The sequence below is a fragment of the Sinocyclocheilus anshuiensis genome, unplaced genomic scaffold (genome assembly GCF_001515605.1).
Source record: "Sinocyclocheilus anshuiensis isolate Anshui unplaced genomic scaffold, SAMN03320099.WGS_v1.1 scaffold838, whole genome shotgun sequence".
In the NCBI taxonomy this organism is placed as follows: Eukaryota; Metazoa; Chordata; class Actinopteri; order Cypriniformes; family Cyprinidae; genus Sinocyclocheilus; species Sinocyclocheilus anshuiensis.
In genome coordinates this window covers 1,301,318-1,316,714 of record NW_015539915.1, presented here as the reverse complement: position 1 = coordinate 1,316,714, position 15,397 = coordinate 1,301,318, and the positions used below count along the sequence as shown (strand labels likewise).

Sequence of the window (15,397 nt, the reverse complement as noted above, 5' to 3'; positions counted from 1 at the left end):
CACTACAGCTCAATGCAGGAACACAGTCTTGAGGACATTCGGTCTTCATACTTCAAAAGTAGCATGTGCTCTGAATCACACAATAGTGGATAATTCATGGATATCATACAGTTGACCTGAAACAGTTAAAAACCAGGGTATAAATCAGCTTTGCGGAAGAATCTTTTCCCTGGTGAAGTGTTACATTCCCCAGATCACTGTCTGTCACTGTCACATTTATAAAGTCTATTTTTTTTACATCTATTGTGCTTAGAGCGGTTTTCCATGCAATGTGAATTTTCCCTGCTACAATACAGGTGTCTCAATGCCCCCATGAATGCACATCAAATTAAGATACATATATATACACATATGGGTGCCTTGGAATCTGCATATTCCACATCTGGGAAACATTGGTAAGCTGCTTTCCTAATACAGGATGATTTGGAATGGCAAGCTGGTCCTGGTATGGAAGAGAGCCTTCAAAAGATGGCAGGGCACTGACTCCAGTCCTGTCTGTCTTTGGCTTCCCAGTAGCCTCCTTTATACACGTAGCTGCTCTCACCTGTCTCTGTATCAGTCCTTTTCTCAAACCACAAGGGCTGGTGGCTCTCGGCCTCCTTACCTGTCAAATCCAGGACAAAACATCTGCAGTGAGATACTCTCCTACTTTCCTACTGTATGCTGCCTACTAGGTATATGAAACAATGAGTGTGTGAGGCTGTGTCTTACCCTCTTCTAGAGCAAGATTGGCCTGCGCCTCTCTCTTCCTCCTCTCCAGTCTCTGACGCTCCTCCAGACACTGTTTCTCAGCGTTCGCTTCGTCCCACAAGCCCGCCTCCATCAGCCGTTGGTCGGGCCGTAGGCGGCTGTCAGTAGGGGCAACGCCATCCTCCAGCTCATTCAGAGTCAAAGCCAAAGAAGAAAAGTAATGCATGTTTTCTGCATTCTCACTGGAATTACAGAAGAAAAAAAGAGAGTAGAAATTTACTAGAAAAAAATTAAAAGATAAATATATCAGGGCTCAAATCTAAATTATTAGATGATAGACAGAGAGCCAGCCAGCTAGATAGATAGATAGATAGATAGAGAGACAGACAGACAGAGACAGACAGATAGATAGATAGACAGACAGATAGATAGATAGATAGATAGATAGATAGATAGATAGACTCTTACGGCAGAGGGTATTTCTTCCACAGTAGTTTTGGTGGTAGAGTCTGATAGACAGTTTTCTGTTTGCCCTCAGATCCTCCAGAGCCGTGGCTGCTCTCTATGATCTTTGCACTTTCCATTTTATCATCCCACGTTCCAGAGAGAATGTAGTGGCCACAGCCTTCGCCGTCCATCACAACGCCTGTTACCTGTGGACAGGAGGACATACATGCAAACACACTCCTGCAGTTACACTCAATACCCAGCAGAGGTCAGCAGCACACAGCCTCACATTTCACATGCTGGAAAATCATCTGACTGAATGAAGGTGATGATACAATACACAGACTGACCTTGCGGGGAACATCCCTGGAAAAATAGCTGTATGGGGAGAATTTGAGGTGGCATTTCAGACAGACAGATAGATAGATAGACAGACAGATAGATAGATAGACAGATAGAGAGACAGGCAGACAGATAGACAGACAGACAGACAGACAGACAGACAGACAGATAGATAGATAGATAAAAAGAGAGAGATAGAAAGACGACAGACATACAGACATACAGACAGATAGATAGATAGATAGAGAGATAGACAACAGACAGACAGAGATAGAAAAAAGAGACAGACAGATAGATAGATAGATAGATAGATAGATAGATATTTTATCATCCCACGTTCCAGAGAGAATGTAGTGGCCACAGCCTTCGCCGTCCATCACAACGCCTGTTACCTGTGGACAGGAGGACATACATGCAAACACACTCCTGCAGTTACACTCAATACCCAGCAGAGGTCAGCAGCACACAGCCTCACATTTCACATGCTGGAAAATCATCTGACTGAATGAAGGTGATGATACAATACACAGACTGACCTTGCGGGGAACATCCCTGGAAAAATAGCTGTATGGGGAGAATTTGAGGTGGCATTTGTCCTTGTTCCTGTGGTTCATGATTATAATGTCCCCAGACTGCATCAGGACAAAGAGTCATACGTTAATAACAATGACAGAGCTGAAGTGATGAAGAGCAGGTGTTTGGATTAGAGTTAAGTGCCATGAATTGAACATTTATTGAGGAGGTTAATATGATCTATTTCGATTTCATGCCTTGATGGTCAATTAATTTTAACTGCATTCCCCACTGACTCAGTCCAGAGCTGTAATAATTGTTTCCTGTTTCCTCTGCAGTGGGAAAGACAGGAGCGGAAGGCAGATGGAGAAGAGCAGTGTCAGTGGTGACTTTTCTCTAACAGATGGAGTGCTGAAGATGAGTAATGCCTCACCACGTGGGAGGACTCGAACCATACAATTTACTCAAAAATGAAAATTCTGTCATCATTTCATCAGCCTCATGTTGCTGCAAACCCCTATGACTTTTTTTTCCTTTGGTCAAATCTGATGTAACACATCAAATGGTTTTATTTGAGTACCACAATAAAGATTTAGTAAATAATGATTTCAATTTCAGTTCAAGTTTCTCAAAAAAATGTATCATACAGCTTCAAAAGACTTGGAATATAGGCCTAGCACTAAAACTAAACAGTTACATTTTTTATTTTATTATTAACTGAAATAAAGCTGAAATAAATAAATAAATAAATAAAATTTTAAATGAAAAATAGAAATGTTGCACTGGCAACTAACTGAAATAAAATAATTTTAAGTTGAAGTACTAAAACTAAAATAAAAAAAGAAATAAAAATAGCAAAGCTAAATAGAAATATAAAAAAAAGACAAAAACACATAAGAAAATGACTGAAACTGAAATTAAAATTAAAAGTAAAATATAAAATAAAAGCGAATTCAAAATATTAATAAATATAAAAATAATAAAATAACTCTGGTTTACAGAGCATGAGCCTTTTTTATCACTTTAATGATACCTTTGTTTTGTTTTGTCATTTTGGAGTTTATCAGCACCTGTCCCTATTCTCTTTCATTAAATAGAAAAAAAAATAATAACCAGGAAATTCTTTAAAAATTCTACTATTGTGTCATACATTTAGAAGGACGTGCAATATGGAATGTTATCTGTAATATAAACACATAACAAACAAAGAAAAACAAGAGAAAAGAGTATGAAACCACACACATACTTGATCTAGCCATAGTTTGCCCACAATTATATTGTGCACAGTGGAGGTCACCTTGCTCCACACATAATGATTCCCACTGGCGTGGAACTTCAGGTGAATGTTGCCTGCAGAGAGCAAAGAGAGGCACTATGAGCAAATAACGGCAGGAGAAAGAGAAACATGTACATGGAAATAAAAGAGAACAAAGTTGATTCACTCTAAAAATATCTCAAAGCTGCAGGGAGACCTGCAATACACATCAGTATAAAAGGCTCTATAAAAATAGAAACCATTTCTCAAATGAAATTTTCCTTTGAAGTAACGTTTACCTGGAAGCAGCACATTTATTCAGACACTCTGCATTTGAGCAAAGTGAATCTAGGTAACCAGTGTTGTTTTTAATGCTAGCCGATGAGTTTTCAAAATGGGGTTATATTTTTTTTGTAATTTAAATATTTGGAATTTGCCCCGTGAACCGTACGGTACGAATACGTGTATCGTTACACCCCTAATAGATAGATAGATAGATAGACAGACAGACAGATAGATAGATAAAAAGAGAGACAGATAGAAAGACGACAGACAGATAGATAGATAGATAGATAGATAGAAAGAGAGATAGACAACAGACAGACAGACAGAGATAGATTTTTTATATATATATATATATTTATATATTTATTTTTTTGTTAATTACAGACACACTACCAGTATGTGGTTTCGGACCTGTTCACTGATAGAGCGGTATCCATACTCCTCCACGCGGTCCAGCTCATAGGTCTCTCCCAACAGGGGGTTGAAGGGTTTCCCTGTGCGGTGGACGGTGGTTGAATAGGATGACACAGAGAAGGCGGCCACCAGACACATCTGCTCCAGAGAGGAGTCACAGCGTGTCGCCCGGTCCAGGAGTTCGCTGTATTCAAGATCCTCTGTCAAGCGCTGCAGCATCGATAACGGCTCGTTGAAGTTCACCTGGAAGTGAGGATTCAGATGCACACAGATCCATGTCAAGACACTGATAATGAAGATTTTGAGAATTTGAAGGTTCACCCCAAACTGAAACTGAGCTGAAAATGTACTCACCCTCGGGCCATCCAAGATGAACATGAGTTTCAAACAGCTGATAAAAACATCACAATAATCCACACCACTCCAGTCCATCAATTAACATCTTGTGAAGCAAAAAGATATGTGTTTTTAATAAATGAATCTATCAATAAGCCGTTTCAACATAAAAACTGTAACTTCTGGCCACAATACAAGTCCATAATCCATAATAACGCTTCCTCCAGTGAAAAAGTCCATCCCTTGTTGTTCTCTAAATATATGTGTGTGTGTGTGTGTGTGTGTGTGTGTATATATATATACATTTTTATATATATATAAATAAAATAAAATAAACTTTATATATTATCAAATTTGCTCTGTCAATCAATGTTTTAAGGTATCTCTGAATTGTATACTTAATGTATCACTAGAAATTGGTTATTAGTCTAAAAGGAGCCATGACTGATGGATTTTGTATCTGTGTCTGTGTGTAATGATGTGAATGTGCTCTAAAGGTGACTCATAGCTCATGATGCAGCCTCGCTGTGAAATCACATGGTGGGCAGCCGCTGGAGGGTGATGACTTATCTGAGAGAGAGGGTGAGCAAGAGCTGATCAATGTGTCACACAATCACTGACAACATTTAATGCATTAACTATAATTAGGTAAGTAAAATATGCTTACAAACTGTATATATACAGTATATATATATATATATATATATTTATATATTTTAATAAGCCGTTTCAACATAAAAACTGTAACTTCTGGCCACAATACAAGTCCATAATCCATAATAACGCTTCCTCCAGTGAAAAAGTCCATCCCTTGTTGTTCTCTAACATCAAAATCCACCCACATATTAGAACTGTTTTCACTTGTGAATGGTGCTTTGATAGGTGCATATTTCTCTCCTGATTCAGACAAGAGAAAGCAGTATTATGAATAGAGGATTTTAACCAGAAGCAACAGTCTGAAGTTAAAAATCTCCTGATGGATTTGTTCATTACAAACATGCAGCTTGGACTGGAGTGGTGTGGATTACTGTAATGTATTAATCAGCTGTTTGGATTCTAATTCTGAAGGCACCCATTTAGTGCAGAGGAACCAAAACCATTCCCATGAAGAAACAAACTCATCTACATCTTGGATGGGAACATTTTCAGCAAATCTTCCTTTTCTGGTTGAACTATTTCTTTATTTATAATAATTGGGCATTATCTCCCATAGCTTATAACTCAGTTCTATATAACACAAATTCTGAGGCTCCTCTCACAGGCATGGGGATCTTAGAGAGTTCCTTTCCAATGCAATTCTTCATGATGCTCCACAGGTTCAGGGAGTAGTTGGGCTTATCTGGGATACGACAGCGTCTACCCCTGCGCAAGTAGCTACCAGAACTGTCCTGTAAACACAGCGAAAACGCTATAGTGAACAAACATCTTAATTAAGATGAATGCTATTTGGCATGTGTGGTTCTGTTTGGATATGTTATGAATAAACAAAAGCCTAAACTCACATTGTCATCCTGGCTCCAATTACTGGATAAACTTCCACTGGTCACGTTCTGATTACTGCTCAAATGTTTAAGACACACACACAGAAACATAAGTGAGGGCTGAAATATCAAATTGCGTCTTACTGTAAATATGTATTGTACTCACAAGCCACACTAGGGGAAGATCATTCATTATTCAAGCACAGAGTAGATAAACAATGTACAGATGCTGAAAAGCAATTTGTTGCGTGCAATATTCACAATAACATGATTCCACTTAGCATGCACTTATTTTGGCCAAGAAGAGACCATCTAACTGACATGAAAACCACAATTAATTTTGATTTTAAGCACCACTTCAGGAGAAGGTGCATCTGAAATCGATGACACCTAAAAATATTCAAATAATAGTGCAGCATTCTCAGAACAATAATTATTTTAAGAGAAATAGCTAAAAAAAAATAGTGTCAATTGTGAAAAGAAAACTGGGCGCTCTGACTCCCAGCTAGTCACTCAAATTTGAGCTTGTTATTTTATCAAGCTCTTGTCATTCTATGCATCAGATGGTCAGTAAATGGACTGTGTTGTCTGGGCCTGTGACTGAAAGCCACTGGCTATCATATGATCTCTCATGATATGATCTATATATATGGACCTGTGTTGTGAGTGATCGTCTGCAGGCACTGTGATGAAGGTGGGAGAATCTTCCATGGCATCAAAGAACTCTATGTCTTCATTCTCTTCACTGGATTCTCCCTCCGGTATTCCCTCTGCCCCTTCTGAAGATCAACACATGGAAAATCTCATTTAATGATGGGTCAGCATTATATAAAATTTGTATAACATCTGCATAAAACTGAGTGTTGCATTTTAAGCCTGGCATAATAACATGCATTTAGCATCACATTTATAAATGTAAATAGTTATGCTGCTTTGCATGGCAAAGCCATTCAAAATCAAATTTAATTCATTTTTTTGTGATATTAAAATATTTACTTATTGATATTATTCATTTATTATTTATACATTTTAATAATGGAGGAACATAAACATTTTTAATGTTTATTTAAGAAGTCCTTTATGCTCAACAAGGCTATACTTATTTGATCAAAACACATTGAAAACATTAATATTATGGAATATCATTGCAATATGAAATAGCTGTTTTCTTATTGAATATATTTTAAAATGTAATTTATTCCTGTGATGAAAACCTGAATGTCAGCATCATTACTCCAGTCTTCAGTGTCACATGATCCTTCAGAAATCATTCTAATATGCTGATCTACTGCTCAAGAAACATGTATATTATTATCAATGTTGAAAACAGTTGTGCTGCTTATACTTTTGTGGAAACGGTGATACCTTTTTTTCAGGATACTGAAGTTGAAGTTTGACACCAAACTTTTAAATGGTGGTGTGCATTAAAACTATAAAATATAACTTCATATGAATATAGTTCACATGAATCAAAAGAACAACTTTTAAGGTGTTTTATGGCACTTTCTGACCTTTTTAAGGCAGTTTGTTCTTCACACTCAGTGTAGAGAAAACAGCAGCTTGGACAATCTGCAAAACATCACTTATTGTGCTCCACAGATAAAAAATAAAATGGTCAAAAAGCCTCACTATTGTGTGTGCTGGGTGATTCTCTCCAGGCTCTCTCCAGACTGTTGTGTTGTTTGGCTAGCTGCTCGATAGTCTCCTCCAGGTGGTGGCGCTGTTCCCGCTCATACTGCAGTGCGCGCTGCCACCGCCGGCTGTGTGCCTCCGCTAGATCCACAAAGTCCTGGCAGGCCTGATCAAAAAACCAGCCCAATCATTCAGATTCATCACTCATTTTCGGTTACAAATTCAGCCATTTTTAATAATAAAACGGGTATTTTTATGCTAAAATGTCTGGTGTCTAATATGCAGAGTCAACCAAAAAGTAAGCCATTGAAGCTCACATTGATCATAGCATTGGAAGTGATGCGGAAGAGAGTGGCTCGCTCGTTGACGGTCTTATCGACGCCGTCGCTGGGGGCGCGCAGGTCCTCCAGTTCACTGAGGGAGCGCTGGAGGGCGGCACCGTGTTTCCCGATGAGCTCGTTGCAGGTGCTAAGGTCTTCGAGCTTGCTGGCCAGAGTCTTGAGCACCCCCTGGATCAGAGCACGATCCGGCTGGCGTAGTGGACCCTCGTCACCAGAGTCATCTGCACAATAGTTACATGGAGAGATATTAGTGAAGCACAGCTCTGTTTTTAATTTGACATGAGTGAAAACTAAAAAGAGCTGTCTTTTTAATGGATTGTACATGTAGTATCTAGGTAAACTCAAAAAAAAAAAAACATTGACAATACGTCTTTCCACAGAAGTTCCAATAGAAAACCTGGGGGGAAAAGTACAAACAATTGAACATATATCCAGCACAGCCTCATTTTCATTTGCGTCAATACAAATATGTAGGGCTGCCCCCTAATAGTTGAATAACCGTCGATTAGAAGAGGCTTAGTCGATCAAAATTGTATTAGTCGCTTAATTGCAGAAAAAAAAATCCACAGGAAGTGGCGAAGTCACGTAGTCCATGACGGACAGATCATTAACAGCCGGTCTATGTGGTAATGACAGTTCATTGGTCTGGACATCCCAAAAAGTACATTTATTACTTTTTTCTTTTTATACACTATTTTAGGGAAGTGATTATCTACGTTTTTGACTCGATGGCCCCCCAATGTCCAACACCAATATTCAAAGGCCCTCTAAATAATGTCAACAGAAATATAACTATGATATACATTAACTATAAATTATTATTAACAGAAAGTGGTCTATATAGGGACATAAATTAACCTCAATTCATTTTGTGATTCAATAGTTATTGAAGTGGGAAAAGAAATATGATTTCAGGTCATCTTGAATGTAGTGTATTTGTTTTAAAATGTTAATATTATATTAACAATAAAGTCATCCTGTGCCCCCTTGGGAGGTTTGGTCCCCTAGTGGCCCCCTGATTGAGAACCACAGTTGTAAGGGGTCTGTGGAAAAATTTGGATAAGAAAATGTGTTGCTTTGGACCAATATTTACCATGAAAAGTGCTATAAAATTTTATATTCTACTGTAATTTATAATTTGTCAAAATAATAATAATTATTAATAATTACTATTATTTTTTAATAATGACTAATAGTAATGATGATGCTTATTTTGTTTTTTATTTTGTCTTTGTCCAACTATTTTATTCACATTGTAAAACTGAGCCTTAAAATATATAACTGCCTTTATATTTTAGAAAGGGGGTCCTATAACAGGGATTGTAAAACCCAGTTATAGGACCCCTTCCACAGATTTGTAAGCAAATTCCTGTATGTGCAGTTTTTGTTTGTTCTTTGCAAACTGAAGGATGATTCAAAATTATTCCAGTGATGAACAGAAAGTATGGCATATACCTTTAAATAAGGGAAGTTATTGTGTGTTATGATGTTCTGCAGCCAACAGAGATGGTCACTGCAGCGCTGCAGGCTGAGCTAAAATAACTTTATAAATAGCACAGACGCACACAGAGTGCTGGAGGGCTCTGACGTGACAGCTGAGAACTAAAACTGTCCTTTTGTGGAGGTCTTTTCAATTACAAGCATATTTTCCAGCCAGGCCTTAAAGTCCCCATGAAATCAAAATGAAAGTTTTTTTGGGTGTTAGTATCAGTATGTTAGTCTTAAGGTTATCTATAAGGCAGTGTGCTCCAAAACAGTGACAAAATTCGCATTTAGAAGATATAAGCATTCAAAGCTTGCAGTTCGTCACTTCCGAACAAAATGACGTCAACACATAGAGTAATGCTGCGTGTTTCTAAGCATTTCAGGGGACCTTTAAATGGATGCTGAAAAATGACCACAGCGATGGACAGAAGCCATAACGGGAGGAGATGGAGAAAGTGTGAGAGAGACAGAGAGAGATAACATGTTTAAACAGAAAGCAAGCAATCAGAGGGAGAAAGATCCAGATATAGATTTCATTATAGAGCTGAAGGACATCACAATTGGATGTGGGCAGTAGGTGACAGAATGAGCCAGTGTGAAGAGAGGCGTCATAATAACCAGCAACCCATTCAAAACACCAGATTTCTGTGAATGAACACGGTTACCATGGAAACAAGGTCCCACGCAATTGGGAGGACAACTATTTTTAGAAGCTATAAGGAAAATGAGAAAGAAAGAAAAAGTGGGCTCATGCGTCTCGCTTTGCCTGCTCTGTCACACAACATGGCCATCACTCACTGGAAAATAGACGAGAACAGGCTGTAAATTGCATCTTGTGTGACGAAAGACATTTTTGGAAGCAGTTGCTTGTGTGAGCCTGAGGCGGCTACATGAGGAGACGAGCAGTGCACACGCTGGCACACTGTTAGCTGAAACTCACTCAATCTGTGTATCAGAGACTGGAGATGAAAGGGTAGAGGCGTGACCTTTAAATGACCTGCTGCACCTGATCAGATCATCAGGTGACCCTGTCTATGTTATACATGAAATATGTTATATCTGGAAAAGATGCATCACAGTTCCAACAAATATATAAAGCAGCACATTGATAATGATAATAAATGTTTCATAAGCATCAAATCAACATATCAGAATGATTTCTGAAGGATCATGTGACACTGAAAACTGGAGTAATGATGCTGAAAATTCAGCTTTACCATTACAGGAATAAATTACATTTATAAAAATATTCAGATAATAATATTTCACAATATTACTGTTTTTACTGCATTTATGATCAAATAAATGCAGCCTAGATAAACATATGAAATGGTTAAAAATACTTAAGCATTGCTTGCATATTTAATAATACTAACTAATTGATAATGCATTAATAATAATGTATTAATATATGCTTAACAGTTAGACAAAGACATAAAACACACCAAAATTAATTTACAACCATTTACATAGCAACTTTTCATAATTATTATTATTGCATAATAAAAAATGTTATTCATTGTAGTATTAAAATTGTTTTTGGTGGCGAAAAGCAGAAAACCAAAATAATATAACTAATGCAAATGTTTTCATCTTATGTTTTTCATTGTAATATTATTCATTTATTATGTAGCATTAGTACTATTTATATCATTTTAAATAGTCTTATTATTTATTGTGTCAAAATCAGAAAACAAAAACAAATCAATAATTAAACATCTTTTCTAGATATTGGTGATTGGAAATATAAGCATAAAAGCAATCTGCATCTTATCGGCCATGAAAAAACAATACCTAGTTAAACTTTTGCTGGTTAAGGAAAATTAGTTCATTCATTATAATAAAATAATGCATGTCTTTGCAACATACTGTATAGGTATTTTGAACAAACACATGTTTATTCAAGTACTGTCAACAAAACAACTTTTGTTAGAAAGATTTGTTCAGTTCACACAAAATTATAAACTGACTCCTATTATAAAAAAATTTTTTTTTTTTTTACATTTGTTAGAAGAACTTTTTGCAAGTACGATTTTTTTTTTTTTTTACAGTGGGGATCAACCGAACCCATCATCTGCAAAGATTACATGATCACCGAAATGCCAGCTTCAATCATTTTACCCAAACTGTATCTAAGCCAAAGCGCCTTTAACCCAATCCAAGCAAAAGACTGCAATTTTCTGCTTGCCAAAAAAACAATCGGGGGAAAGTGGATTAGCGTGGATCTCTAGAGAGCAGAATCAAAGAGGAGAGAATGAGAACTCCTCCAGTCTGATGACCCACATACAGCCATTGTGTGCCTGCGTCTCCTGCCAAAGGTGCTCGACTGCCTCGTCTTACATCACAGAGCCACATCAGCAGCCAGAGGGAGTCCTAAAGGTGGGATTAAAATAGAGAGAGCAAGAAAGGCTCGCTCAACCTCGGCAGGCGTAAGAGGAAAAGCACCATTGCTGGAGAATCAAATAAAGATCCCCTTCCTCTGACCTGCTGGAGATACACGAGTGACTCATCTCGGAATAACCACACCTAAACTAACAGCAGATCGCAGAGCAGGCGAGATCCAGCATAAAAGACTGGAAGGATCTTCGAAAACAAGCGACAGTTAAGTTTACTGGCTGTCTGACAATCCAATTTGTCCCATCAGCCTGCATACTTTCTGACAGATAATCCGATTTGCACAGTTTCTCACACTTACAACACAACTTTCAGGCCACACTCAAAAGAAACTTCAACGTGGACTCGTTTGACACCAAGAATTTGCTAGCAACAACCTAGAAACACCCTGACAACCGAACATTGCTCACATTACTTCAGAAAATCTTCAAATGTAGTTCTAAATGTAGCATATTGTGCTTTTGCACAGTCGGACATTAGCTCAATAGGTTTCCAATTCATACCTAAATTCAGACTAAGCTGTAAGCACTAAATGTATTTAGCCCATAAAAGAGTCACCACATGCAAACATAAACAGTTATAGAGTAGCCACAATGTGCTTCAGAGAATCTATAAAAATACACTCATTCCTGTAACTGATCATATAAAGCCACTGCATACAGAACTTTGAAATCAAAGCTGAAATGAAAGTTAAATTAGTATGTAATATTCCACTAAACGTTCATATAGTAGTAAACTAAAACACAGGCTATAAGCATCTATGAACTCTGAATTTATTGTCCACCGAGACAAAAGACAAATGGCTTTGCATAAATGGCAATCAAACATTTGTATTTATAATTGTTCCTACCTTTTCTCGAATCACTGATAAATACAAAGCAAGCAAAGCTTATTTAGTGAAGATGATGTTAAAATGTAGCGTTCCCTCTCGGTCTCCTCAGTCACCTTCCCAGCTTCCCTCCCATCCCTCTCGCTCCTGTTTTCCTTCTCACCCTCCCTCTTTCCCCTCACATTCTCCAAACTGCACGGTGGGCGGAGCTTATACGCTCGTCACTCCATTCAGCAGCACATCATATATCATCCCAATGGGAAGGTGTGCAGTATGCAGATTAATCACATTTGGGAGCAAACTGTACAAGAAAAGAGACTCATGTAAATGCAATCATGTAGGAGGAGCCGGAAACACAGTCAAATTCTTTGTACAATTCAAATATATTTGAGTGTTTTCTCAAACTACCAGGACTAAGTTTTGTTAAGAAAAAAATCCTGAGAACTGAAATAAAAAGTAAGACATGCATTGCATTCATTCATTTTTTAAATATCAGTAGATAAACAATGAAATCTGTCTATTAAATATAACACAAAAATAATAAACACATTTAATACATTATATTAATGAGGAAATAATAATGACTGCATAATACTGTGCATTTAAAAATATTTCAAATATATATAAAAACAATCTTTAAAAAAAAACATGAACAATACTACCCCCTAGTGGCAATTGTGTAAAAAAATTGCACATTTTATAATGAGTATAGAAAACACTCAAAAAAAGATGTTTTGCCTTAGACAGCAATAAAGAGACAAATTCCAGTTGTTTACTATATATTGCTTATATACACTATACGTTTTTTTTTAATAAGGGATATTGAAGACATAGGAACAAATGTTTTATGGAGGAAATCATTTTACGGTGCATTATGCTCTCAGACTTTAAATGTGAGTTCAGATTAAACTGGCTGGTAAATCTGCGATAAATAAATAATTACATGTAACATGCACTGTGATTTAAGTGGTTTAAAATGGAAAGAGAAATTCATGTCTCTACATAAAATCAAAGATATGAAGAGAAGGTAAAAATGCAGACCTGTTTAAAACTGATGTATATGGTTGAGATAAATGTATTATTAAAGCCTGAATAACAAGGCAAGTTACTTAAACAACGACAAACACGCTGACATCACTTCTCATTGTTTATGACCATTTTACACATTTGAAAATAATACTAAAGTTTTCAAAACGGCAAAGTATGGGAATTATCTAGTGAGCAAAAATAGTCACCCCCTCCCAAAATTACAGCCCTGCACACCAACTGCATTCTGGGATGCTTTTGTTTGGCACTGCGACCAGGGGCGGATTAATGTCGTCAGGGGCCCCTAGGCTGCTCTTTGTGTGAGGCCCCCGCCCCCCGTGGTGCGGAGCGTGCATTCTACAATAAAAAACATTTATTTTGTCAAACGCTCTGCAACGAATCCTTCTTTAATGTTTCTTATGGGCCAATGAGGGTCTTTTTTGTTCCTGCTGAAGTAAATTTAAAATAAAAAAAAAATAGTCTGGTCAATCCAAGGCCCCTGCACACGTGGGGCCCCTAAGCTGCAGCCTAGGCAAGCCTGTGTGTTAATCGGCGCCTGACTGCGACTCATCACTCACCTGAATGTGTCATCATTTGAGTGGCGTTTGCTTTGGCCTGCTGCAGAGCAGAAACCCAGCGCTGACACTCGCCCTCTGAATACGCCTTCAGGTGGTAGCTCCGCCCTCCACTCGTCAGCACAAAGTGACAGGTGTCACCCACCTCTATGTGCACCGTCGCCAAGGTAATCGTGCCTCGGCAGGTGTGTGCCATTTCTGCTTGAGTCCTAAAGACAAATTTACATATACACAAACACACGTTGATGTGAGTTTAAGAAGCAGCTAGCTGAAAGTTACAGATCCACAGAATCACAAACACACTCTTATAATAGCGATAGACTGATATATCAGCCAGAATGATTAACTGGCCATTCGAAGATGCTCAACATAACTGTGACATGCCCAAAATCTACAAGCAGCCTTGACAATAGTAAATGCAGTTTCTGTGCCAATACTTGTGAGTGAATTCATAATTGAGAGTAATTATTGCATTAACGATTTTTATTTTATCATTATGAATTTATTATTGTGAGTAATAATTGTGAAAAAATATTTTATTATTGAATGAATTTAATATTGTATATAATTGAGTAAATATTTATTATTATTATTTTATTATGAGTGAATTTAGGCATTTTATTGTGATAAATCATGCTGTAAATAATATGTTTATTTTATTAGGAGTGAATATATTATTGTGAGTAATTATGCTGTAAATATAATTTACTTTTATTATTTTATCATTATGAGTGAATTTATTATTGTGAGTAATTATTGTGTAAAAAGTATTTTATTATTAAGTGAATGTATTATTGTAAATAATTGAGTAAATATTTATTATAATTATTTTATTATTATGAGTGTTATGCTATAAAAATGACTTTTGAATTTAGGCCTTTTATTGTGATAAATGATGCTGTAAATAATATTTGTATTTTATTATAATGAGTGAATTTATATTCATGAGTATTATTGTGTAAAATATTTTATTTTATTATGTGAGACACTTCATTATTGTGAGTAATTATTGGGTAAAATAATTTCTTGTTATTATTGTATTATTATGAGTGAATTTGTTATTGTGAATAATTACTAAGAAAATAATAATTTATTGTTTTATTAATATGAGTGACTTTAGTATAGTAAGAAATTATTGGGTAAAGATTATTATTTATTTTTATTATTTAATTATTTTAATTGAATTTACTATTGTAATTATTGTAGAAAGTACTTTTACATCATTTTACTGTTCTAAGTGAATATATTATTATTGTGTGGAGGAAAATATATTTGATTTGACTTCATTTACTCATATCTCAGTTATTTTATATATATTATATATATATATATATATATATATATATATATAT

General features: G+C 36.5%; 1 protein-coding gene across 1 annotated transcript in view; it reads right to left on the bottom strand.

Annotated features, from left to right (window-relative positions):
- LOC107686448 (oxysterol-binding protein 2-like) overlaps nt 1–15,397 on the bottom strand; it is a 17,056-nt gene continuing 1,659 nt past the window's right edge. Inside the window, 12 exon segments of the mRNA XM_016483455.1 lie at nt 1–604; nt 712–932; nt 1,159–1,343; nt 2,016–2,111; nt 3,239–3,348; nt 3,799–4,189; nt 5,542–5,670; nt 5,785–5,839; nt 6,419–6,542; nt 7,393–7,561; nt 7,713–7,957; nt 14,049–14,254. Of these exon segments, the coding sequence (XP_016338941.1) occupies nt 462–604; nt 712–932; nt 1,159–1,343; nt 2,016–2,111; nt 3,239–3,348; nt 3,799–4,189; nt 5,542–5,670; nt 5,785–5,839; nt 6,419–6,542; nt 7,393–7,561; nt 7,713–7,957; nt 14,049–14,254 (2,074 nt within the window). The 3' untranslated portion in view covers nt 1–461.